Source organism: Lepidochelys olivacea (genome assembly GCF_965140295.1).
Source record: "Lepidochelys olivacea isolate rLepOli2 genome assembly, chromosome: 4".
In the NCBI taxonomy this organism is placed as follows: domain Eukaryota; kingdom Metazoa; phylum Chordata; order Testudines; family Cheloniidae; genus Lepidochelys; species Lepidochelys olivacea.
Genome location: NC_140414.1, coordinates 123,721,794 through 123,748,798, shown reverse-complemented (window position 1 = coordinate 123,748,798; position 27,005 = coordinate 123,721,794). Strand labels below are relative to the sequence as shown.

Below are 27,005 nucleotides of genomic sequence, written 5' to 3'. Positions count from 1 at the left end.
GCTTCCTGTTCTTTTGTACAGAACCAAATGGGAATGTTTCATGATCAGCCTAAGGAAGATGGCCACATGCTGTATCTCCATGTAGTGGAGTTGTGTTTACGCTGCTTCACAGTTGTGGAATAAGGCTTCTTAGTTTTTAATGAGGTCCTTATTTGTTCCCCAAAGATCCTGCTCAGTAAATATTTGCAGTAGTTCAGTTTGTCCAGAAAAATGCTTTGGGACTCAACATTCAGGCTGACAGACAATTCTGAGAACTGTTTTCACTACATGTTGCACCTCTCCTGCATCTCTGAATTCTTCCCTTGATCAATTTCAGTTTCATGCTGCCTCTGCAATTTGTTTCTGATTAGAAAACAAAACAAACCCAACAAAATAAAATTTCAGACCAAAATTCTCTATTTTAATAACAGAAGGGAGTTTGTTTCATTGTAATATTAGGCTTTCACTTTCTGGCTGCAACTTGACTTAGGCCTGCCAAAACATACAAGATAAATATACACTGATCTGCCCTGTGCTCTTTCCCCCTGTTACAAATGTCTTCTGTTTGCTGAAGGAAAGCGGGGTGCAAGAAAGCATGGTAATCATGCTATCAGGGACAAGAGCCATCTTCTAAAAGCAATCCAAGCCCAAGGTCACTCAGGGGATAAATACTCTTCCTAAAGGCTCTATAGGGTTCTTGAAAAGCAAGATATATCTGCTGGATATATTTGTAGTGCCTGTCAGAAGGATCTGTTCAATGCATCAAGCCCCAGCAACCAGTGAACCAATTTGAGCTGTCCCCCCAATAATCAGCTGGCATACTTCAGCTTTGAGCCTCTTTCTCCTTGTCTAGTTAGCACCCTAGGAGATGTTTCAAACAGTGATTATGTTAATAGCAAAAGCTGTCAGCTCTGCTCCTCCAGAAGCCAACAATCAGCACCTGCTTTTGTCCAGGAAACAGAGGCAGTGGCTATTTAGATACTAGTGGCCAGATTTTGTCTGTTGTAAATCATCGTAGTTCCACTGACTTCAATAGACCTAGGTTGAATTACACCAGCTGTGACTCTATCCCCATGTGTAAGAAATACCAAGCTTGGACAGAAACGTACAATTTCTTATTGCTATCTAAAATTAAAGTGAAAATTTAAAAAAACAGACTAGGGAGCCAAATTTAGAAGCTCTTCCTGCATTTAAAAAGGATGATGGGAAGAGTATGTTCATGCTTTAACAAGAATATTGGTCAGAAGAGGAAAGAATGTAGATACTATATTTTTTCAATCAGATCAATGTACTTTCTTAAGAAACAGATTTTTTATCAGTTATTATAAACATGCTTTTCAGTAGGCATCCATTTTAGCTTCTGACTGATACAGAAGTCTGTTCCTGGGGCATCTGGTCATTTTTCATTGAAGTCACCAGAATCCTCTTTTCCCCAGGAATGGGAGTTCTTCCTTTTTGATTTTTGGCTTTTTTCTGAAAAGGCATGGAAATGTGGGTTAAAATCACCACAGTAACTTCTTTCAATTATGATTTACCATGCAGTGAGCATGTCTTTCTTTTCACACCTGTCAAAGGCTGACATGTTTTAGAATGTGCTTTAAGACATTATGCCAGAATTAGGTAATTTTTAAGCAGATAAGTGCATTAGCAAACTAATGGAGATTGCTGTGAGCTACAACCAAAAGAATAAGGCCATTGCTTTGTAATTTTAAGGAAACGTGTAGACAAACTTTTGATGTTAATGATCCATATTTTTTGTGTGGTCTCAACCATGCCTCTAGTTTTGCATTCATAGTTAAGGACCCACAGGGACAAGCAATGGTTGCGGGGAGGATGATAGCATGGGGATGAGGTAGGGTGGGTTCAAAAGTGCCTAAATGAGTTAATTAGGAGTATTAGTGCCATTGACTCTTAATGGAACTTGTGGTCCTAACTGAAACCTCACCCTAAATATTTCACTACTGCAATTGATTAGTGGATTCAACTAGGTCCTGGATTTTCAACCTGGAGGTTGCACACTCATTTAACTGCACCTGCAGTTTTGGCTCCACAATGGATGGTAGGCACAAAACTAGATGTCATTTTAAGAAATTTGTCCATGTCAGTTTAAACAGTGAATTAATTAAGGCTGCAGTTAATTCCTGTAAGTATGCAAAGCCCCTATGATTGTACTTATTCATAGGAGTTTACTTTTTTAGGCTGCTGGTGGGGAATGAAGGAGGATTATTCCTTCCTCCCCATCCAAAGAGAGAAACCTGGGTGATTCAGTTCTGATGCTTCTTTGATTACAAATAACTTTAATCTGTGAATGGAGTCCTTCTTTATGGTCAGGTGTTTCTGAAGAGGATGCCGAAGGTGTCAAAAGTTATTCTGGTTTGAAGAATTAAGCTAGCTAAGGCCTTAAGCTGCTGGATATATCTCTGGTAAGACTCACACAAATGTGTAAAATGATATGGTAACTTTCATGAAGCAGCTCTACTTAGCAGAGTTTCTCTCTTTTCCCTGATGCATGTTCAGAGCTGAATCTTTTTATTTGGTGCCTATATCTATCTTTTACCAGATGTAACCCAGCAGGAAAGTCCACCACTCTCAGCTAGGAGTGGCAGATAACTTGGAAGCCTTTCCCACTCAGGGGGAGGTTTTCAAAGGTACTAATGGCAGTTATATCCTCAACTCCCATTGATTTTCAGTGCGAGATGGGTGCCTCGCTGCCATTTGTGCCTTTCAGAATATCCTTCCTAGTGTGGTCAGACAGGAGGATAGCCAGCAAACTAATCTCTTGGGCTTGAAAGAGCTTAGGAGAGTCCTCTGTTAGATAAATAGTTCAACCCATTTAAACAGAGGGGTCCCCAAGAGCATTTATTTTTTGAATACCTCTCTCTCTATTTTCCCACTGAGTATACACTGATCTGGGGAAGGTAACTGGGTAAAAGTGCTGGCCCGTAAATCTGAGGCCCTATATCAGCCTGGATTGGAATCTAAATTGGCTAAACATATTGCCTGTTTTCAGAGCTAATTTTATAAGAAAAGCGGGTGTGTGTATAATTTGCAAATCCCTTGCCATGCATGAAGCTTTAAAAAAAACAAAAACAAAAAACTCCAAACAAGCAAGCATCTCAACACTAACCTGATTGAATGCTCCTATTTAAAGGCTGCTTGCGCACTGTGAGGGGAACTCGGGCCAACGCAGCCAGCTCAGTGATGAAATCCTGTTCTGCTTGCTGAACACAAAGGAAGACTTATTATGATACTTTATAAAAAGAGAAGAATGCTAACGAAGTTCAAACAGTTTGATTCTAGGCCATCCTAGCCTACTCATAGGTGGATTTGGAAGTGTGAAGAGCAAGGCAGTCACCAGGGTCACATCTGTGAACCGAAGTATGTACTAGTAGTAGTAATAAGAAGGCTATGTCCTCTGCTTTTGCTCAGCAAAGAGAAAGTGATGTGGAGATGACAAAAATGTTCTCTCCATGATAGGGTGGGCATGTTCACAACTGGCTCCAGAGGGAACTTGAGGTGAGAAAAATGCACATTAAAATAAAAACTACTCATCAAATGTTGTACTCTGTGCTAATGGAATACCCTTTAGGAGGATTGGACTTAACACGTTATTTGGTCTGCTCTTGAAAAGGCTTCTGCAAACTTAGGGAGCCTGATCCACAGTCCACTAAAGTCAATGGGGCATTTTTCTGTTGACTTCAATGGGCTTTGGAAAAAGCCCTCAGAGCCCCTCAGAAGTTTTGCCACTGACTTCAACAGAAGCAGGAGCAGGTCCTCAGCTAACTATACCTGCAACTTGTTTTACCTTGATTTACCTTTAGCTGATTTTCAAGCTGTGTTTCTAGATGATGCAATACCAATATCTTCTGTTTTAAGGAGTCCACACGAACCTGCTGCTGCACATCAAAATGAGCCAAGAATTTTTGTTGTTGTAACAACATCCTGGTGAAGGAAAGCAGGCTAGTTCAAGAGGGTTTAGTGAGTTTAACCTAGGGAATAGATCTATTTTTGTGCTATTCAGAAAGTTTCTTACAAAGTGAGAAACTCTGACTACTAAAATCACCCCTTGCAGCCATAAAAAGACCATTAATTTTGCCAAAGCAATTAATTTTAACAGCTTCCATTGTCACTAAATGCAATATGATTTTTTTTTCTTTTTTGGTAGGTTTGCTCTTCCTCCAAACTGCAGGGGCATATGTTGCTTTGGATAGTCTTTTGGTAAGATTTAGGCCCTCTTTTGTAATGTTCTAAGGTTAGAGGCTGACCTAAAAAACAATGTTATATTCTGCATGGTATTTTCAAATCAGCTCTTTTGTCTTTCCCTGTATCCTCCACGTGCCAAGAGAAGTTACTTGTGGAAGCACAGCTAGAAGAGAAAAGAATTAGGAATTTCACTCTTGGCATTACACAGCTTAGTTGAGACTGAGCCAAACTTGTATTAGCAAATGTATTCTTTGCTTGGCTTGTTTTGCTAGCCAAAGATTAATATTAGTACAGTAGAACCTGAATTTCTGTAACTCTGCTGAATCTGAAATGCTTCTTTCCTCTGATCAGTTATTAGCGCTATTAATCACCCACAAGATTCCTGAGAACTATTAGTGCCTTTGATCTCCTAGAGCAGTGTTTCTCAACCTGGGGGTTGCGGGACAGGTTTAGGTGGGGCAGGGGCAGCTTCTGCCCCAGGTAGGAGGGATCAGGCCACTTCAGCCCCTACCTTTTCAAGCTTTAGTAAGGGGGGAGGGAGGGGTCGATTGTGTTTTTTTTTTTTAAGTCCAAAGGGGGTCGCCAGCACAAAAAGGCTGAGAAACGCTGTCCTAGAGCATTCTCAAATACGAACGCCACCTGTACACCACCAAATTAAATGATCAAGGCCCATTTTAATGTTGAATGCTTATGGAATGTTGGCTTTTTCTAATTGCTCTTTGAGCATGGAATGAAACAACTTCCCCACTGATTTCCTTAGAACCAGGATTTGGCCTTAGAAGAAATCACAATGACAAGTGTGGTGCAAGTGTTGATTGATTAATTTCTAAAATACTACTTTGGATTAACCAAAAACTTCATTCTCCATCGCTATGTACTTCTGCTTGTACTAAGGTTGATTTCATTGTTTTAACCAGATTAGACAGAATATGATGTATCTGAAAGTCTCAATCTCATATTTACTCCAAAGAACTTTTAAAAGTTTAGTAAATGGTTTAAATTTTTTTTTTTTTACAAAAAACTGTTCTGATAGCAAGTGCCTTATGTGTTACTTTATGTATTGTGATTAATGAACATCAAAATGTTTAATTGTGACAGCAATTCTCTGAGCTCAGATGCACACAAATTGAGAATACACTTTCCTTTTTCTTTAAAGGCAAAACACAAACAAATGTCAAGAACAAGTTTTTGTGGTCTGTTGTTGGAAGTTATTTAATCACAGCTCAGTTCACAAAACTGAAACAACTCATGATTTAAATATCAAGAATAAGTAATATTCCCGCCTGCTCTCACCTTTGATGGACTGCTGATGACATGTTCAGGGTGCTTTGATTCACTTTTTCTTTCAATGTTTGTTCATTTTCTTCTTGTTTTTTTCTGAGTCTGTTACTTTCAGTTCTTTCTGCTAAAATAACATTTCTGTAAAATCTTTTGCTCAAAATAACAAATCTTGTGACGTTTTTACTTTGAGTTGTGACAATATATTAATTTTCTTATCAGCACAATGCAATACAATGCCAGTCTTTCCAAAGTTAGTGCTGTTTTAATGTGTAAAGTACATCTTACATACACCTAGCGTGTATACTTATGCTACTGTAATTTGTTGAAAAATTGGTCAGTCTTTTTGTAAATCACTTTTTCAGACAGGCTCGGATGCAGGTGGTAATTTTCAGGCAATTATTATTTTTATGCACTTTTTCCAGTAGACTGAAAAGAAATGTACAAGAAATTCAAGTGACAGGTCATAGAACTCAGCTCAGGTTACAATCTAGACTTCTGCTAGCCACGAGTCCTTCATACTAACAACTAGGTTGTGAAGTTTTCAAGGCATACCCATTTTGATTTCTTTTTGAGGGGGCGATGAAGAAGGCAAGAACAAGCCCGGCTAATCTCAAGGGCCTAATCCATTCTGGGTTTAACTACACTGAAGTCAAAAACAAGGAATGGATGTAGTCCCCGGTTTCTAAACTTGTTTAGTTTTATTAGTCTTATGCTTTAATGAAGAGCACAGGCACCGCTTATGCTAACCGCTGCTGCAGGCTCCTTGTTTTCCTAAGCACAGGGGAGCACTTGATGCAAGCACAAGCCCAATCCTCTCCTGAAAATAGTATGGCAGACTTCCAAGTGGATGAGATGGCAGCTGTTTCCAAGCAGTACGTCAGGCACAGTTGGACCTAGAGTAGACAGTAAGATAAGGAGAAAGCAAAACAAGAGGCAAGGAGCAAGAAGCAGCTGTCACAGGGCAGCATCTGAAGAAAAGGCACCAATTTGAAGTTTCTCAGAGAGGTTATGGTTAATGACCGGTGGCAAGAGTTAAGATAGATGAAAGTGCTATAGAACTCTGTCTCCTAACGTAATAAAAACAAGAATCACAAAAGAGAAGAAGTGGTTCATAGCCATTAGAAACCTAAGATGGATAGCAGTAAAAGCACATGGGTCTTCACTATTCTTTCACTCTAGTAATTCATGATTGCTTTTTGTTTGATTTGTGATTCTTCACTGGGTGTGTCTTGGGCCACACAGGTCTAGACAGTATTATCGAGGGCCTGATACACTCCTGTTTTTATTACCAACATAAATAAATTTCTGCTCTATCATGCTAGTAGGTTTATACTCAAGTAGTGCAATGACAGTATTTTTCCCCCTAACTGCATCTTCAATCAAAGAGCAAAACCACATTCTTAGCAGCTGCTTATAAATTTAAATCTCACACAGCTTGTAAGCAGTAATACTCATGTGCTGAACCATTAATATTACCCAAACAGACAACAAAATGAGTAACTGCCATAACTCTCACTCCCTATTTTGTCACTCCGTCATGAGTGATATTCAAAGCCCTGCTTAAGCAAACCGTTTAGACATATGTTTAAATACATCCCTATTAGGAAAATACTTTGGCACATGCTTAACTGTAGCCAGCTGCTTAGACCCATCAAAGACACTGGGATTTAAGCAGGTTTTTAAGTTCAGAGCTGACTAGGGATGCACTACTGAATCAGGGCCAAAGCCTTCAAGAGTTGAGGACACTCGCTCAGCATCTTTCAGGATCAGACCCTGAATGACACATACCGGGACCCTTTACTGCATGGCTCCTGTTCAACAATGCAGGCTCTAAAATGCATTGGAGTTCCTACCCCTTATATCGCATGCTTCAGCACAGAAAACTGAATGGGAGGTGGTGGTCATTGTCTGGTATAGCCATGGTCTTAGTTCGGTGAACTGGTAACATTTTGGAAACCAAAGCCTATCATTATTATACTTCCAGCACTTTGTATTGTTTTTGAAGGTGCAAGCAAATCTACAAATTCAATTTACTTTGTGATGTACTGTTACATTCTGTAATGTTTAAAGATATCTTTATATGCTGTGACAGGGTGCTAAGAGCAGCACCCTGATCACTGACAATGCTGCAGCCTAGCTGAGGGCAGGCCCAGCTGAGGGCAATTAGATACTTTCTGGTAGGGGATTGTGATCACCTGGGTGGCAATCACCTGGGTTAACAAGGTAATTGGGGGGTGGGAAGGGAGAATATAAGGAGAGGAAACAGGAAGCAAAGGTGGCTGAGAAGGAAGCTCAGGTGGGCTGCAGGGGAAGCTGGTCCTTGCCACAAACCAATGTTGCATAGTTTTCTTATGTAAGAAGGCACACCTTGGCAAAAGATATACATTTGTGACTGCAGAACCACCTGAACTGGCCAGGCAGTGAGGTTTACCAGGTAGCAAAGAAGGGGGCCTGTCACATACTGCATACACGTTAATGGCATTTGTCAACAGTAAAGCTTAACACCCCATAATTACTGCTATTCTTCATACCCTGAAGGGATTTCAGTTGTTGAAGTTTTCTGTCTTCATGCCCGTCCATGATTTTTTCTAATTGCTGGTAGTAGCTTTGCACCAGTCTATTGACACCATTGCTGGTCACATATACACTCTCTACAGCTGCTTCTCTCAGTCTCTCCTGCAATACACAGTACAAGTAGCTATGAATTTATTAAGGGAAGAACTAAACTGTCTGTCTGCGTCAGAAGCAAAAATAGAAGACTTGCAGAAACTTCATTTTCTAAGTGTGAGTGTGTATGTGTGCAAGTGCATGTCTGTGAATTTAGTACTTGTGAAATGTGCCAGATTGATGGTCTGGAAAATAGAGCCCTCTGTTTATCCACAGAACAGTACAATATGAACAGTGACAGTGCAAATTTCCCTACTAATATGCCTCAATCTGCATCTGGAGGGGACCCCTTCTATGAAGGAGGGGTTCAGTCTCCATAACCCATTCCACACTAGACTGCTCTTGAGCTACAATGCACACACAGCTCTCCCATTTTTCACCGTACAGTAAATTAAGCAGCTTCTCCTCTTATCTCTGTCAATCTTGCTATATACTTTAATATGGATCAACCAATTTTCATCTTGACTGACTTGGCAATCATTCTGTTTAATTCATAGTATTTATTAACCTTAAACTCCCTGTAAATGGGTAGTGTTGGGTAGTAAATGGTCCCAATATGCTCCTAACCATACTAAAGCTGTCTTGGAGAGAGCTCTCAACTCTCTTCTACTCCTGAATTGGGCCTAAGACCTGGTCTGGCTGCCAGGATGAGTCAGCAGAAGAGCTCTGCATCTCTATACAGCATTTGTAAGATCATATAACAGGTTGTAGTTCTTCCGCTTGTGATGCTTTCTTATGCTGGATAATAAATTACTCTAGTGTCCCTCCATTTTATCGGACAAAGTATTTCCCATTTCCTAAAAGGGCTGATCAAATACCTTGAAGTCCTCTCCGTCCTCGGAGCTTTGATTAGCAGCTTCTTGCCGGGCATGCTGGAGCAAGGCCTGCCCAGTCACTTGTTCCATGTGCTGCTGTACAAGCTGAAGAGCTTCTTGAATTTCTGCAACTAACTGCTGATGAAATTCCAAACGTGTTTGTTGAGTTTCCTCCTCCAGCTTCTCCTCTTCTTCCAGAATGTGAGATTCCTAGTAATCACATAAAAGCTATGAGAGCTACATACCTTTAATGCCAAATAACAGGACATTAGACTCTTGATTCTTTAGAAGACAAAGACATCCTTGGGATAAGTCCATTGATCTTAATAGCTATATCGAAGTTGACCTTATTGTATATGTGGTTTTTAAAGGAAATTCCCTTCACCCCTGCAACAAGGCTGTCTTTTGACTACATCTAAATTACCTATTTCTGGCTCCCTCCAGAGATGGGTGAGTGGTTGTGTATTTAGAATGTTCATCATGTGTACTATTAGGGAGTAGTGTGCTGCCGAAGGTGTCCTCTTTCAGATGAGATTTGAAACTGAGGTCTTGACTACTTCTGGTAGCTAAGCTTTCAACAGCTAGTGTGCTAACCTCAATGACCTGGCTTTATTCCAATCTGGGTAACTACAATTGCTTACCACGGTTTCAATTGTTTTGTATTTTTTTTTCTATTTTGTCCTAAACCTTTGTTCAGTTTTGCTAGGCACTGTTAAATGGATGATTTGTTTCATCCCAGAGGCAGCTGCATTTTGAATGAAGCAATTTTTATATGGAAAGTAGGAAAACTACTTTGGGATCCTTTGCAGTGCAAGACACTAAGTAACAACTATGCTCAGGCACTCAGATAAGAGGGTGATGAGGGTAGTATATTGTAAGGTCTTAGAAGATAACAGTAATTCAAAACACCTGTTTTCTCTAGCAGAGGGTATAGGAGGAGAGAAGGGGAAAATGAGGCACATTTTAAACATAAATTCAGTAAAAGCCAGAGAGAATAAGTAAGGTAAAAATACTTTCTACAAAGGAACATGTTCCAGGCATTGCAATTATTTCTATATCCCTTGACTCGGTCTGCTATAAATATTATTTACTTAATTGATACCTATTAGCGATGGCAGAAGCTGGTCAGGTGCTGCTTGCACGCAGCAATCTAGGGATTTGCTGGATCTCAAGAAGTCCCCCCCCCCCCAAATGGGAAGCACTGAAAAGATACCACATTTTTTAAGCAAATTCTATGTGCTACCCATCTGTGAGCATACAGAAAGCTAACACATAACATGGCATAGTTCACTGCTGAGTGACCTTGGGCAAGTCACTTCACTTCTGTGCCTCAGATTTTCCACCTGTAAAATGGGGATAATGATACTGACTAGAGCTGGTTGAAAAATTTTCAGCAAAACTTTTCCATTGAAAACTGTTTTGCCAAAACTGAAAAGTTTTGTGCAAATGTGATGGTTTCAATGAAAATTTCATCAGGAAGTTTCTCAGGTCCAGGCTGGAATTTCTGAAAGTGGGGAGAGAGGAAACCAACCCACTCTGAATTGGCAGAACAGGGAACTGAACCAGGTCTCCTACATCCAACGTAAATGCTCTAACTACTAGGCTACTGGCTGGGGAGGTGTGTGGTGGGGAGTGGTTGGTCTCTGTCTCTCATGTTTTTTGTGAAAAATTCCAGAAGCTCTAATTTTTGTTCTGCATTGGAACAAAAATTAATTTTGAAACCTTGAAACTTTTTGCAAAATTGAATTGTTTACCAGCCAGTCCTAATACTGACCTCTTCTGTAAAGCGCTTGGAGATCTGCTGATGAAAAGTGCCAAATAAGAGCAAGGTACTGTCATTATAGCAGACAGCTTCCAGGAGAAATAGTTCAGTGTTTAAAAACAGTATGTTATGTAGAGCTCAGACTATTCAGATGAGTCCCATGATTACAGCAGATTTCAAATCCTTCAGATTGAGTCCTTATGCTGTGACACATCTTGTCCTTCCAAAATATCATACTAATATGAAAAAATGACGAGTCCTTGTGGCACCTTAGAGACTAACAAATTTATTTGGCATAAGCTTTCGTGGGCTAAAACCCACTTCATCAGTGGGTTTTAGCCCACAAAAGCTTATGTCCAAATAAATTCGTTAGTCTCTATGGTGCCACAAGGACTCCTCGTTTGTTTTTGCTGATTCAGTCTAACACGGCTACACCTCTGAAACCTGACACTAATATGAGTAAGGGGATAGGATGGGATAAAACAGGAACAACACTGAAGAGAGTGTTTACGAAAACTGCATTTCAAATCAATGCTATTTAGAATTAAATGTGGACTTTCTTTCTTTCTTTTCTTTTTATTCTGAGGGTAAGCTTCCAACAAAATAAAATTAATCTGGCAGCTGCTCGAAGTAACTACATTCCTCACGCAAAGTAAAAAATGAGAGTAGAACTATAACTACCCACAGTTATTTTGGAGAGTGAGGGTGCCTATGTTAATGCTGGACTGTTTTGACACATCTTTATTTATAATTCAGGCAGAAGTTTCTGATTTCTTTCTGTCTTAAGCCAACAGGAATTTTATTTACCTGTTTTTCTTCTTTTACAAGGCACAAATGTCATCTCATCATAGTTGAACTTTGGGTTTGTGTTGCTGTTTTCCTGAATGACATTTACAGTTTTATACTAAATTAGAAGATTCATTGCCCCCATTACGCTATCTAGCAGCTCATCTAAAATGGCATATGCTCAAATTTAAATGACTTTTAAAAAAGACTGTAAAAGTAAACAATTTACAGACTCTCAGTCAGACAATCTGTTATCCCCTCGCACCCTTGCTCATGTAAGGGCTCTGGAGTCTAGTTTTGGAGGATCCCATTTAACATTCTTGGATTTTGTCTTTTTTTTGCTAGTCAGCTCCTTCCCCTTTCTCCTGTGGCAGGGGGAATTATAAGGTGCTGTTCTTGGCATTTCTTTAGAGGGCCAGTTTGTGGCTGGCCTCTACAGAGCAGTACAAGACGGGGGTGGTGAAAAGAACATGCCTCATACCCTGCACCTGATCTATCCAGAATCTTGCTGGGGAACAGAGTCTCTGCTGCTAATCAGTGTCCATGTGGGTATCAAGTGGGAGGTAGGTTAAATGAAAAAACAGGAGGAATGTGGTAAAAATGTGTTTGTTTTAACCTGAGGCAGTATTGATAATATCCAAGACTTTTACATTCAATAGGGAATATTTTGATGGACAAAGCCATACCAAATGGGTATCCAAATTATACTGGCATCTGGTTGCAGACAAAGTTGCTGACCCTCCTACTTAAAGCACAGAATGAAAGATAGAGTCAAATAATAGGCAGGCAATTGAAGAAAGACCAGGGCTGAGTTTTACAGAAGCTACTCATCTGCTACAGTTGTAGTTAGCTTCTGAAGGCACTTTCTATAGGTCATACAGCTACATTGTGTTTCATAGGAAATTCAACCTTACATATCCAGCAGTGTTGGATAGGTTGGGAACTAACCTGAGTGCCTGATGGGAACGTTGATATTTGAAATCTATATTAAGTATACATTAGAAAATAATTGAACTGAAGATTAACTTTCCAGAAAGGTCATGCAGATACAAACTATACTTCTTTCCCAGAGACAAACACTCAAGAACGGCCAATGAATATATTTAACTCCCAACTCTAGAAACACATAAAATAGATCAGCTAGAGGACATTGCTAAGTTAGGGAAGGAAAAGGAGAAGATGGTCAGCTTCTCGAATGGAGTGAATGACCACCACAGAACATATTTTTGGGTCTGTTGAGAGACATAGGAACCCTTTACCCCAACGAAAGGTCTTTACAGTGCACGATTACTCGCTGCTCTGGTGGGAATTTCTCACCTTGTTGCATGGGCTTGTTTCCTTTACATGCTAGCACTGTATGTTTCAACTGTTGCTTTCATATCAAATAAAAAACAAAAATCTTTGTTGTTCTTGCTAGAGGAGCCTTACAGTTAAAGGAGGAGTGATGTCCTTTGTATACCTAAGGCTGCAGGAAACCGTAATTTTCTATTGAAATGATACTTGTGCTAAGCCACCTGACATGTCAATGATGGGTATTTCTTTAATTTTTGGGACTCCCTAGGCTGCTTTCAATGCCAGACATTATACAAGGGAAGAACTATAGTGAAAACGGTCAGGAAATTATAAATACCATTGCTTTCTGTAGTTGCCATTGGTGTTCATCTTGACAGTGTGAGGAACTCTTTTGAAGAGTATGTTGCTCTCTTAGCTCCTGAAGCAAGCTTTTCTTCTGGGACATTTTCATGTGAGTCAGAGTAGCCATAGCAACATTTCGGACAGCTAACCTTCTGAGAACTGTACACAACAAGAGCCTGTGTTTCCGTAATATGTATTTAGCAGACCTGTGAAAGGGATCATGGCTTTTTAATCTCCATTTATCAACCAAACTACTTTATTGTGCGTATTTATGTTCAACAGTGATGGTCATAGCTCACAGACGAAAGAGTTACAACAAATACAATGCAGGGGCTGTCCTACAAATGATATCCCAAAATGCTTTACAGAGTTATACAGTACAGATGTCACTATGACAATTTTCTAACTTTGAAGTGACAAAGTAAAAATAAAAAGAGAGGAGGGAAAGAAATTAAGAAGCCTATATAATGCAGTAAAAGATCTCTTCATTTGAAATGAGATGGAAAGTGCATGTGTATACGGGTGGATATATGGGAAGGCTATTCCAAATTTCAGGAGCTGCACAACACTCTTTGCCACCAGCAGCGATGGTACTGTGTTGTGGGACAGAGATAAGACAAGCGTTTGAGTGGAGGGGAGCAGGTAGAGGAAGTTCATGGTGCATTTTAAGAAATAAAGAGGGCAATTTTGAGCCACCTCCTGACATGGATGGGGAGCTAATGGAGTTGTCTCAGGATGTGGGGCAAGGTAGGCATGCTTGTGTGTGTTAGAAGGGTGGCATCAGCTTTCTGAACATAATGGAGACTCAGGATGTGGAGGTCACAGAGAAGAATTGCAATAGTCAGAGGAAATAAAGGACTACATGAGGACTTATGCAAAGGTGGTGTCAAGACAGTGGTATATAGTGGTAATATTGCAGAGATAGTGATAGGCAGATCTGCATGCATACTTTAGGAGAAAGATTTCAAAGTAACACACAATGTCAAAGTTATGGTCCAATGAAGACACTTGGTGTCTTAATGAAAAAAGACAGACAGAATACGTGGAGTTGTTTATTGAGAAGGCTATTCCTGCCCAAAGGAACTGTATCTCTAAGACATTTATCTGAAAGATGGGATGAAGTTGTAGTTTTCTTCATCAAGACAGGAAGAGAGAGTGGGCAGGAAGAAGTAAGTGTATTAACAGATATGTACAGTTGTGTATCAGATTAAAAGCAGAAAGGATTAAAGGTCAAGAGAGAAGACCAGTGAACTGAGCACTTCATCTTGTGGGAGGCTATGGTTGGTGTATAGCAGGAACCCTGGCCTGCTACAAAGTGAGGCAGAGAAATCCAGTTCCTAGGTAGCAGGCGAATTTATGAGTGCAAAGTTAGGGATGATTTAGAAACAAGAATAAATACACTGAGAACAAACCCTTTGACAAACCACAGATTGTCCTACCAGGAGGAAAGGTCCATGTGTAACCCATCACGATTACTAGTAAGCGTTAATATGACACAGTGAGGATGTTTGCTTTTCCTTATCATAGGATTTTTGCAGTTTTAGCTAGTGAAAAATTAATGCTCATTCAATTCAAAACCTATGGTAATTCTCTCTTGGTATGAATAACTGAAGAGTCCCTCTTTATCACTCCCACCCAAGCCTGGATTATCCTAGAGTTTTGCATTACACCTGCAGTTTTACAGCATTTCTTAAAAGTGATAAGACCATACTCACTCCTCACTGAGGCCGCCTGATCGGCTTAAAACACCTTGGATAATCTTCTCATGTTTCTCATACAGGTGTTTTTGCATCACAGAAGACAGAGCATACTCCTTGGTCCATAGCTAAGAGAAGAGGGGGGAAACCCCACAATGTTAAGATTTCCTCATTTTAATCACTTTTAAATGGTGCAATACTATGAATTGGGTTTTTATTCTGTCATGTGTTTATGAATACTGTTACAGACCCTTATTTCCCTTGCTCTCAAATACAGAATTCATACTGCAGTATTTACAGATGCCCCTGCTGTCAAGATGCCCCTGCTGTTCAGGAGTATTTTTTTCCAGTACATATGGACCTGATCCAAAGCTTGGATCAGGGCTGAGATGTGCTTCCCATTGATTTGACTTTGTGGTCTCTTCATTTGTCTGGCAGAGGGAAACCAAACAAACACAGGCACAATAATATTTTAATGAGTGATGTCTGTGAGCTTCAAAGGATTTTTTTGGGAACACCTGAATAAGATCATACCTGAAGACCCTTTCTGAAGGGCAGTGTGTTTTTTACTTTCCCTGAACAAGGTGAAAATTTTGTCATCTTGCATCAGACGCCATATTCCATACAGAGAGACAAGGTGGGTGAGGTAATATCTTTTATTGGACCATATCTTTTATTACCTCACCCACCTTGTCTCTCTAACATCCTGAGACCGAGAGGCTATAACAATAATGCATATTTTATACAGTTCACAAGGTAAGGGAGATAGTGTTGTCTATTGGTTGGAAAAGGAGATTGGGGTCTGGACTTACAGATTCCATTTACGACTTTACCATTCAGCCACTGTGCTGCTTTGGACATGGAGTTTAATCTACTGGGTGTCTCCATTTACCCATCTGTGAAATACAATTTAAATTAGCTCTCCTCCCCTGGCTCTCCCAGTGCAGCTGGTTTGATCAATATATCTGTCTTTTAGACTGTAAACATTTTGGGGCAGGGACTGTCCTTAACTTTGCCTTGTGCTGTGCTAACAATACTGCCGGCACTAAACCTATAACAATATGGGCACTTATGCCCTAAGCTCTTCTATTACTGAAGGCTGAAGCATTATATTTTTAGGCTGCACTGGAGTCAAATGACTGTTGGGTGAAATTCAAGGTACTAGTTAGCCTGAGAGAGATACTTTAATTTAGAGTTTTATGTCTCAAAAACTGCTTCCCATCCACTTTGTGATCTGTGCTCACTCCAGCAGAAGATGTTCTGGGTAAGTGGACAAAGCACCAGTTAAGTTGAGAGAGCTGAGCCCATTAACCCCAGCAGAGAGTTGGACCCTGGAACAAGCGGAGACTCTTGCAGGTGCAAGAGAATTGGACAAGGTGAGAAGCTTGCAGATGCTGATGGTAAAGCTTGATACTGAGTCTTCCTATCTCATATGCACTCCTTGTGGACATTACTGAGCCCACCTAGCCACTTTTGGAAGGGCTGCAAGATGTACCTATTTGGCCAGGACATCCAAAATGATAAAATTCTGGATTCATAGCTGAATGGTAAAGCTGCAAGCAGGTGCAGCTGCCGGTGTCAAATTAAACTTTAAAAGCCCTTGGATACAACAGGGATGGGTGCCAACTAAATGCCTGTAATAATAAAATAATTGTACCAATATCTCTCTTTGGGCCATTCTGTTCATGGATAGGGCAGTGAGACAAAGACCTACCTGCGGTTCACTACTCTGTATCAGCAGCTTTCGGCAGGACTGACATACTCGCTATACATAACACACTGTTGTCATAATCTGTAGCTAAATGATGCCATGTAAGATACCACTGGAAAACTAATAACTCCCTGATCATTAATAGTCTTCCATGATGTGAGTACAGGGTATGTACAAAGTTATGAGTATGTGCTAGAATTATGTTCTAGAAATGTATTTGGCAAGCAGTACATAAGCCCAGTCTGTCCTAGACAAAGAAAATGTGTATTGTATTGTCCTCAGGCACAGATCATGAAGGCACATTTACACAAAATGGAAACAAAGCCATTAACCTTGTGTGTGTGGGAGACTGCCTCGGGGTGGATAGGGCTAAAAACTTCAAATAAATAACTGAATCAACTAATTGTATACAATATTACTGTATTGTAAAAGTGTATCAAGGAAGGTCTTTTCTGGAAGCTAATGACACACTGGTGATCAATATAATTGTGAAATATATGTATTAATACTATATGAGGAAATGTGGATAATTAATAATATTAAACTTTAAAGTCTGTGCCCAAACACAGAGAGAAACCGGTTTTCTCTCAGACAGGAGGGAAGGAAGCTATCTACATGTCTCCCATGAAATTAACCAAACTGTGACCCAAAACATGGAGGATGGAAGAACAGGAGGGGAAGAACAGCGTGAGGTCATCTCGAGTGTGGGGACAAAACTATGAGTTTGGGAAGTTTTAAAGGAAGAGAATAAGCCATTGTGGCATCCATCACTGAATAAGGGGCCAGAGCTCTGGCAAGCTGAGAAAGATGGGTCCTTTAACCAATGGGGTTGAAGTGTCCTAGAAAAAAAGACTGATAACAAATCTACCTTGAACCAAGACAGTAACTTATTGAATTAAATCTTAGCCATTAGAAAGTGCATTTTTACTTTTTGTTTGTAACCCTCTCTAACTTTATTTCTTTTACTTTGCATCACGTAACCTATGTCCTTTTTGCTAATCAATTTGGTTTACTTTTAAGCTAAACCAACCCAGTGCTGTGTTTGAACAGAAGTAATTGTTAACTGCAGTTAATGTGGCAAGCTGCTGAGTATTATCTCTTTAAAAGAGCAAACAAACCATATTATTTCTCTGAATGGTCCAGAAAAGGGCTGGATGTTGCAGACCAAACAGGATTTTGGGAAAATTCAGAAGTAGGGTTTTGGGGTCGTCTTGCCAGGTGTAAACAAAGCTGGTGGAAACCAGTGTAGGGCTGTTGTGGTGTAGGCAGGTTGCTGAGTTCAGTATACTGAATCAGGGTTGCAGAGCACACAGACACTTGGGATACTGTATGCTTGTCTGCTGGTGTCCAGGCTGTGAGCCACAGCAGCAGAGCAGTTAAGCAGTCAGTGTTACAGAGCAGGGAGTAACACAAACCCTTACTGGTCTGAATTGCACCTTAGGTTGTGAAAAGGTTACCAATTGTTTCCTAGCTAACTGCATATCCCTAGAGAGCCCTTTCATTTCTAAAACTTCTCCACTATGCTGTGTATTGTGCACTCACTCTCGCTCTTTGAGCAGTTCTTATGAGAAGAGCTGAGCAGACTTTTTTTTAATTTTCAGAAGGGGAATTTAGAGATGGACAGCAAGAGGCTGCTCTCTTGGCATTGTTTTTTGGGATACCTGGCTATTGACAGAGAAGTCATTTTTAGGTGTCTATATGCCAGTTTATTCTCTAATATTTTGTGGATTAAATTATTAAGGAGAGACTCTATTTTTGCAATCAAACAAAAAGCCAAATTTGTCCATTCCAGACAGGCTGCAAACAAGCCAAGTGACTCAGAATGATCATAAAGAAGGGAAATATATTCATTGATGTTAATTATTTGTTGAGCACCACCATTGTGTATAAGGCTAGGTAAACTCCCCTTTAGAGAAAATGAGTGAGTCCTATTTTTCACTGAGAGAACATCTAGCACAAGATCTAATCATAAATACTGATAAAGGTTCCTGTGGTGACTCCTTAGACATAGAAACATATTTTTCAGCTTCTTAATGGTCCTTGTTTCCAAGGTTCCCTCTCAATGAAAACCCTTGCAAACAGGCTTGCATGAAGAACTAGTCACGTAGGCCCAGATCCTCGGTCATAAGAGAGAGGAACGCACTGCTGAGAGGCCATGTGCACAAAGATAGCGTGATGCCTCCTTTGCGCTCCTATCCTCAGTCAACTCTGCACTGGTCTGTTCCAGCCTCCAGCTACAGGCCAGAGCAACATGTAGGCTTCTTTAAACTATGCCAATGACCAAAGACAGCAGCTGAGCCTTGCTGGAGTCCAGGGAGCCCTAGCCATATCCCCTTTCTCCTGGTTCACCTGCTGGCTCTATGCCTACAGAGGGTCTCCCCTTATATGCACCACTTCAGAGCTGCTTTGTACTACTGATGTGGCACAATGAAACCCAAAGTCAAGAGAGAATCTGGGCCCTAGTCAGATAAGTGTGTGTCAGGCAAATTGAAAGGGAAGGCCTGGAGAGAAGACTGGATTCTCTGCTGCACTGAGCTTCCACAGCTGCACCAGGCTGTTAGGGAGCTGTGTAACATGTTAACGCTTATAGCTGGTTACAGTTTCCCCCATTCGCAGAGTGGCTCTGTGTGACTCTGAGCCCCAGCACAGGTTAGAGATGCCACGGGGCTGCTCTAATTTCCACCACCTGAGTATGGCACCTGAGTGTGCTTGTTACTCCATGGTCTTGCCCTCATACCAGGAGCACTGAAGGAAGAAAGTGGGACTATCAGGAAGGCTGGTGCAGCCTATACCATTCTCCTGTGCATGAGGCTGCACGGGGAGGGACTATTTGCTCCTGAAGCACAATCCTTCCCTGAAGTCTCCTGATGTGGCATGCCACAGCATTTCCCCTTCAGTACACACCTGTGTCTAAGTGGTTCAATTTGGCCCTAAATACTACTAAAATCTCACAGGTAGGTTAGCAGTATATCCAGTTTAAGGATGGGTAAACTGCGGTACAGTGGGTGGGTTAAATGACTTGCTCTGTGGTACTGAGAGTCAACGGCTGGACTGGAACTTAAAAGCTCTGATTCCTCATCCCCTTCAAACCACTACAGTCCACTCTCAATCCAGGAACAATAATTGAAGTGGGAGTATTAAGGTTGGAGAGGGATGTAACTAAAAGGCATGCTAGACTACTTGAAAAGAAGAGCTATTTCAGTCACTGAAATACTGAGCATCCACCAGACTCAGAGAGGGAGAGAAGATTCACATGATATGTCAAAATTGATTGAATAAGCAGACTCTGACCTTTGTGGGAGTCAAACTAGGGATCTGGAAGGCTCACTGATGGAAGCCCCTTCCTCCTCCTCTGTCTCTGTACATTTTGCTGCAGCTTTGTTTCCTGGCAACAGGCCAATTATGTGATCTGCTGAAGCTGTGGGCACTGCTCTCAGCCAACAAGAGAGTGGAATAGCTCTCCACTATGCAACCAAAACCACATAATTTTGTGAGTTACCCTCAGACACAATGGCAAATTGAACACAGCTATGAGCTCACTTCCATGTTCTCTTCCCCCTTCCCCCCTTTTTTCCCCTCTGGAATTTAAAAAGGAGGAGAGGACGCTGACATTTTTAGCACCTAGGAAGGAATGTTGCTTCGCCAGCCTGTAGATGGTGTGTGATGCATACTGAATGCCAGGTAACACAGTTAACCAAGCCCAGCATCTGGCTGTGTATAACTAGTGCACAGACCTTAACTTTATTTTCTCTAAATTGTGAGCTAGGGGGCTATTATGCAAATTGCACAGCACTTCTTTTCTTTCTTAATTTATTCCCATTTGCACCTGTTTGTGTCCTCTAGGTTGCAGGCAAAATTAAACTATCAAAATGTCTCTTAAAAAAACCACAAAGCAATGAAATAAAGAGGATTTTTTTCTAAAGGGACTCCCATCCTAAATGTGCTCTAAATCGCTAAATGCAAAGAAAAATACACTTAAAAAGAAATACAATCCACTACATGTTAAAGGCATCTTGAATCATCTTGGTAAGAAATCTGCAGTCCCCTTAGGAAAAGTACTTTGGAAATGAAAAGACTAAAGAATTACATAGAATAGCTGATCATATGCTCTTACTTTCTTCAAAATGCAGATGAGAGCTTTGTGCCCTACATAATTATGCCTTGTAAATTTAAAATGTATGTAAATTATATTTTATATGTATATATTGGTTCCTATATAGTACTGTAGTAGCTGAGTGCCTTCCAGTAGGGTATTAAGTGACATGACTAACATTTGTCATGTGGTTCATTCTCTCATCCTTGCCCCGGGGAAAGACTTGTGTGTGCGGTGAAATGTTTGTTTTGGTTGAGTTTTGTTTGTTTTAAACGTGCACACCAGAGAAGACAGGTCGAAGATGTGCACCTTACACTTGAAGTGGAAGGTGGTGAGGTCTTTGATTCTTAGGGAAATTTACCAGCACAGCTATGCAGGTATAATTATATTGCTAAGCTCTGCTGTATACCTGTGTGGATGCTCTCTTCGGGGATTGAGTGCCTTTTTTTTGGGTTTAGTTTAAACCAATTCCAATGAGACAAAAAATCAACAACAAAAAAAGAAACTAAATCTTGGAGAGCATCCACATGGACAGTTATACCATCACAGCTATAACAGTATAATTATACCGGCACATTTCTGCCTGTCCATTTCCCAATGCAGATAAGCCCTTAGTTCCCTTAGTGGAAGTTTGTTCCACAATTTTGGACAGGCCCTCGTGAAAACTCTTGTATAGACAAGTGTTACATTGAAAAACACTGTCAATTATGATGGCAATTTAGAGAGGGGTGTGATGATTGTATTATAGTAGATATTCCTATACTATAATTCTATGATGATTAACATAATTGTCTGCTAAACCTTTATTCTTTAAAAAAAGAAGTATATGAAACATTATCCTTTTACTCGGCCATCCCATTATGAATGTTGAGATGCACTAAAACTGGAGGGTATTCAACAGCCTCATCTACATTCGGAATACATGCTTGGGATTGAACTGAATGGCTGCTGAATTCTGTCTTATAGTGCTGTCTAAACAGCGGTTATCTAGCAGCATTAACCCCTCTGAGGCTATGTCTACACTACCGCGGTAAGTCGACCTACGCTACACAACTCTAGCTACGTACCTTAGGTCGAGTTACCGCAGGGTCGACTTACCTTACTCTTCTTGTTGGGGGTAGAGTACAAGGGTCAACTGGAGAGTGATCTGCAGTTGATTTGGCAGGTCTTTACTAGACCCGCTAAATTGACCGCCGGTGGATTGATCTCAGAGTATCGATCCCTGCCATAGTGTAGACCTGCCCTGAGGAAGATATGTAATGTACTCTTCACCATGCAATGACGCATACACACAGATACAGTTATTCTGAAGATGTGCTGGAGGCCCCTAAGTCACGGAGGATAAATATAAATGACTTTTTGAAATAAGGCAGTTTGGAGAGCAAGCTTGATAGCTCAATACATTTTATCACTAGCTAATTTCAGATCTTTAGAAGATGAGCTAATGGAACTACCTTCTTAGCTCTCTAGTCAATGAATGCCAGTGGTATTATGATTGTGAGTGCCTAAATGGCATCATTATTATGGGATTCCAGACTATTTGTTCTTTCTCCATCAGTTTCTTTGTTTTCCCCTTGTAGCTCTTCTCTCCCTCCTCCTCTGCTCCATTTTCTAATTTCCTTTCTTCTTTCCTCTCCCACTTACAACTCTGAATTTCTCTGCTCTCTCACTTATTCCAGGCTAAAATGCCACCTTGTCTTGATTTTTCCATTTCTGGCCACCACTTTCAAACATTTGTTTTCCCTGACCATGCACAGCTGTTTGATGGCAATTCTGTATTGCAACTCTCCTTGGGCTGGGATCCATTCAACGAGAGGGAAATCCTGGCTCATGAAATCTCAGTCCCTGAGTTCAAACTCCCACCTCCTTTTCTGTTAATAGTGGGCCTAATCCAAAGCTTCCTGAAATCAATGGAAAAGCTGTCATTGAGTTCACTGGGGTTTGGATTAGACCCTAATTCCTTTGTCACTTCATTGACTTTAAACATGTATGTCACCCAGGACTGATTACCTTTCATTCAAAGAGCTGAAATGACCCTTTCAAAAGCTTCCAAAGACTGGGTCTTTCTGTCAAATGGAGTGCAGTCCAGTACTGGCTTTATACATATTTTAAAGAGACTTTCTCCAACATATAATCAGAGGGTAGAACAGGTTTTATACATTCAAGAAAGGTAGGGAAATATAGGATTTACATATGATCACCGTTAAATAGACTTAGACACTGGCAAAGATGTAAAGTTTTGAAGTCCGATGTTCTCTCATTAGTCACTACCCTTCCTCTAGCATTTCAGCTTCTAACACTCAAAAGCTAACTTAAGCATTTGCAGAATTGGAGCCTAACTTTTTAGTGTATTTTAACATTTTGGAGTTCCAAATGTTTGTGCAACATAGAAACAGAATAGGTGACTAAAATAACTATTTGTCAGAACAGCTGAAATAACAGACTAGCTATTTGTTCCACTCTCCTATGAAAGAAAAGATAAAATCACTACCTGAGATGCACATGGAAAAACTCAAAACCATGGAAAAGGCAGGTGGATCATACTTTAATTTATTGTTTAAGCTTTTTATATTCTCAAGTTTTCTAAATGATGTAAAACCACTGTATGGTAAATCACACAACTAGCTTTAGTAGGACGCTTAATATGGTCTCACACACACATCACTTTTCATGGAGGAACCCATAAGAATGGTTGTGGAGAACAGTTTCTTAAACACCTTGTGGCAGCTGATTTGCTAATTTCTACCAATCATTACCTTAATTTTTATCCAATTTGAGAAAATAATTTCACTGGATTCTATGTATTTAATCAGCTGAAGAGATCACTGCAAGGTAGTATTGTGTGACTACTACATATGCAAATTATATCCAGAGGTGCTATATAATCAAGCAGGACCATTAATACATTTTAAAAGGACAGCACAAAGTGATAGCCAAAACAAGTGGTTAAACCAAGAACATTGAAAAACTAGTGGTAACGGACTATAAGTATGAAATAGTTTGTGACATGAGAATTTTGATACATGCCACAATTTTTGAATCCATACCTGTTTTTCTTCTTGCAGTTGTTCTTGGAAGAGCTTCCACTGCTTTTGTCTACAGCTGTCCCATTTCTCTAACTGAAGGATCAAATTCTCCTGACATTCTTCTTTTAGAAGTTCACATTCTCTTAAAGACAGACCAGTCTTGGTAGGAAGAGTCTGAAGAAATAACTCTTGCACCAACTCATCTAAAGTGTGGGAGGTTCCAGAACACAGTTCCTAGCAAAACAGAGACACAGATTCATTTGTCATTGCTTACATCTCATTCCCTTGTCCACCTCCTCTTGCTCTCTCTTGGCATCCCAATTCTCCTGCCTTACACAGCCCTTCATTTCATTCTCCTACTTTTGGTTTAGTGACTTCTATCTTGCTTCTTCTATCTAGCTGCCTGTTCTCTTATACTCTCTCTCTGTCTCCTTGAAAACTATCCTTATCTCCCTCCCTGCACAGCTCTTTAGGAAATACTTCTCCCTTATTATTAGTAACTCCCAGATCCTCCTCCTGAACTGTTCCCCCATATCTTGTTTTATTTAGGCCCCAATTCTGCCATCACTTAAGCACATGCTAAGTTTTATGCACATGAGTAAGTCCACTGGAGTTATGGGAAAGGACAGGTCTTGTGGTTTAAGCTCTGGCCTACCACTCAAAATATATCTGTTTAATTCCTGGCTATGCCACAGACTTCCTGTGTGATGCTGGGCAAGTTATCTAATCTCCTTCTGCCTCTGTTTACCATCTCTAAAATGGTAACTATACTCCCTGTCTGTCTTGTCTTTTTTTTTTTTAAACAGTAAGTTATTTGGGAGAGGAACTATAAATACAGCACTTAGCACAATGGGACCCCAATAGGGCTTTTTAGACCACTGTAATACAAATGCATAGTAAAAAGTTATGTACATACGTGTTTACATGATTAGGTCTGTGAATTGTAATATTCTCAATGTGTTAATGAGTCTGATCTTGATTCCACAAATATTTATTGATGTGTTTAACGTTAAAATATGCATAATATCACTGAAATCACTGAATATTTAAAAAGAAAATCTAAGTAATTCAAGACCAAGTGGAGGACACAGTGAGATCAATGGCAGTTTTGCCAAATGACATTAGGGTAAACAGGATCTGGCTGTTACTAAATGTTGTGCTTGTAAAAGATGCAAAAGAATAAGTACCATACCGTGTGTGGAAAGGGTGCTATCCCTTTAAAAGCAGGGCAGGCTGGGAACCTCCTCCAGGATAATAAAATAAGAGATTTGCAGCAGGACAGCAGTTTGGCTCAGGCTCTGATGAAGGACAGGCTTGCAGTACTACAGTAAATGGCTACTAATGGACCCCAGGCTGGAGGTATGGGTCATGTCAGATTTTATTTTTGTTTGTTCCTTCCTCTCATTGTTGATAAATGGGGATTTGGCTTTGTCTCTTTAATCTTTACAATTATTAGCCTCTGAACTCTATCTGATTCTGCATACACCTATATGTCATGGTGAAAATACCTAAAATGTTATGTCAGACACACAGACAAATAAGCTGTGGGCAGTTGTAGGGTAAACTTCATTAGTCTGCCTATGTGCACCAACCCAAGGAACTACCTTATGACTGAGAGGGGAGTTCAGTCTCTGTACCCATTTGATCCTTGGCTCCAGTGAGAGGACTGGGCAGGTGGTAAATTCTGACCAGTGCCAGATACAGGTTTTTGTGATGTGGACTTTTATGAACTGAGTACCAGTTCATTCTATGTAATATATAATCTTGCCAAACAGCCATCAGAGGTCATCATCCTGGATCTGAACTGGACATCTAGATATAACAGACTCCATATCCCATTACCAAACGTTCAGTCATCCCCCATATTTCTTCTGAACCGTAGCATTCAATGTGTGGCTCCTGCCCCATCTACTGCATTCTGTCCAAATTGTGCACTAAATGCAGAATTATTAATTTTCTCATGGGCTCTTTTATGGCACTCATCACCATACCCTCTGTACATTTCAAAAAGTGAGTTTATCATCACAACATAAGAATGGCCATACTGGGTCAGACCAAAGGTCCATCCAGCCCAGTATCCTGTCTACTGATAGTGGCCAATGCCAGGTACCCCAGAGGGAGCGAACCTAACAGGTAATGATTTAGTGATCTCTCTCCTGCCATCCATCTTCACCCTCTGACAAACAGAGGCTAGAGACACCATTCCTTACCCATCCTGGCTAGCAACCCAGTGAGAGAAGGTGATATTCACATTTTACAGATGGGACATTAAGGCACAGAGGTTAAGGCCAAAGTGTCCACCAACCATTCAACTTGAGATGTCTTGGAGCTGGTTTTTCAAAATAGTTACCATTTTTATAGCACTTGATATGTTCAGAACACACCCCTCACTGACTTCATTTGATTGTGAGTGCTCAGCACTTTAGCAAGTTGGGCCCAGGTGTCTCAAGTTGGGCACTCAGAAAATAAGGAACACAGAATCGGTGGTCATGGATACAATGATCAGCTAGAACAGGTCTGGTACCATTTTTCTTCCCCTATTTCTGGTTTTGGCCCATTGCTAACAATCAATGCAATAATTTAAAAAGGTAAAATGATCTAGAATGACTGTGGTAGCACTTTCAATATGCAATTATTAGTGAAGTTATATTACTGGACATGAGCATATTTGGTCCAGAACTTCTCCTCTCATGAAAACACCCACAGGGGGATGAGGTTTGGAGGAGAGTCAACTGGTATCTCCATGCAGGTCTCCTTGCAGAGTTTCTTCTCTATCCTCCCCAGCTTGGGGAAGGGGTTTCCAGCCCCAAAAGGCTCTTGTTTTGATAAGCACTTGGGAGACCTTTGCCCAGCCTAAGTAACTAGACTGGGTACTGGGAAACATGGAAAGGGAAAGAATCCCTCCACCCCCGTTCTGTGGAGCAGGAGCAGAGTTGCTCAGTGGCTCCTCGTGCAGTCTAATGGATAAAGTAGTCTCTGCAGGCCTAGCACACTCCTGCCTGCCCAGGAATGAGGGCAAAGAGAGGGAGGATCCAAACAGTAGTGGATTTTCTGGTCTGTCCATAACTATCAGTGCACATAGAATCTTCCATTCAGGTGGCTCCATCTTGCAAGGCCCCTACCCTTGCCTCTCCCCCCCCAGCTTATGCTATTCCACAAGCTCCCATCTCACCCGTGGGGGCAGGGCTTGCACCTTTGTAGTTACTTATCTAGCCTGTGAATCGGTTTTAGCTTAATCTCTATGCAGAATGGCATGTTTAAATTCTCTCCTCGGCTGCTCTTTCTTTCGTCTAAAATTCAGGTCTCCAAATCCTGATCCTGGGATTTAGCATCAGCTCAAAAAGATTCCA

General features: G+C 40.6%; 1 protein-coding gene across 2 annotated transcripts in view; it reads right to left on the bottom strand.

Annotated features, from left to right (window-relative positions):
- Positions 1-375: 375 nt before the first annotated feature.
- The window catches only part of EVC (EvC ciliary complex subunit 1), a gene marked incomplete at its 5' end in the record, with an annotated part of 79,953 nt that continues 53,323 nt past the window's right edge, over positions 376-27,005 (bottom strand). Inside the window, 9 exons of one of the 2 annotated variants that reach the window (XM_084626747.1) lie at positions 376-1,452; positions 3,107-3,200; positions 3,795-3,921; positions 5,476-5,587; positions 7,995-8,139; positions 8,949-9,155; positions 13,124-13,334; positions 14,844-14,953; positions 23,677-23,889. In XM_084626747.1, coding sequence (XP_084482873.1) covers positions 1,376-1,452; positions 3,107-3,200; positions 3,795-3,921; positions 5,476-5,587; positions 7,995-8,139; positions 8,949-9,155; positions 13,124-13,334; positions 14,844-14,953; positions 23,677-23,889 — 1,296 coding nt within the window. In that variant the 3' untranslated portion in view covers positions 376-1,375. Of the gene's footprint in view, positions 1,453-3,106; positions 3,201-3,794; positions 3,922-5,475; positions 5,588-5,637; positions 6,357-7,994; positions 8,140-8,948; positions 9,156-13,123; positions 13,335-14,843; positions 14,954-23,676; positions 23,890-27,005 lie in introns of those variants that run through there. The other variant, XM_084626748.1, reaches the window with a different exon arrangement.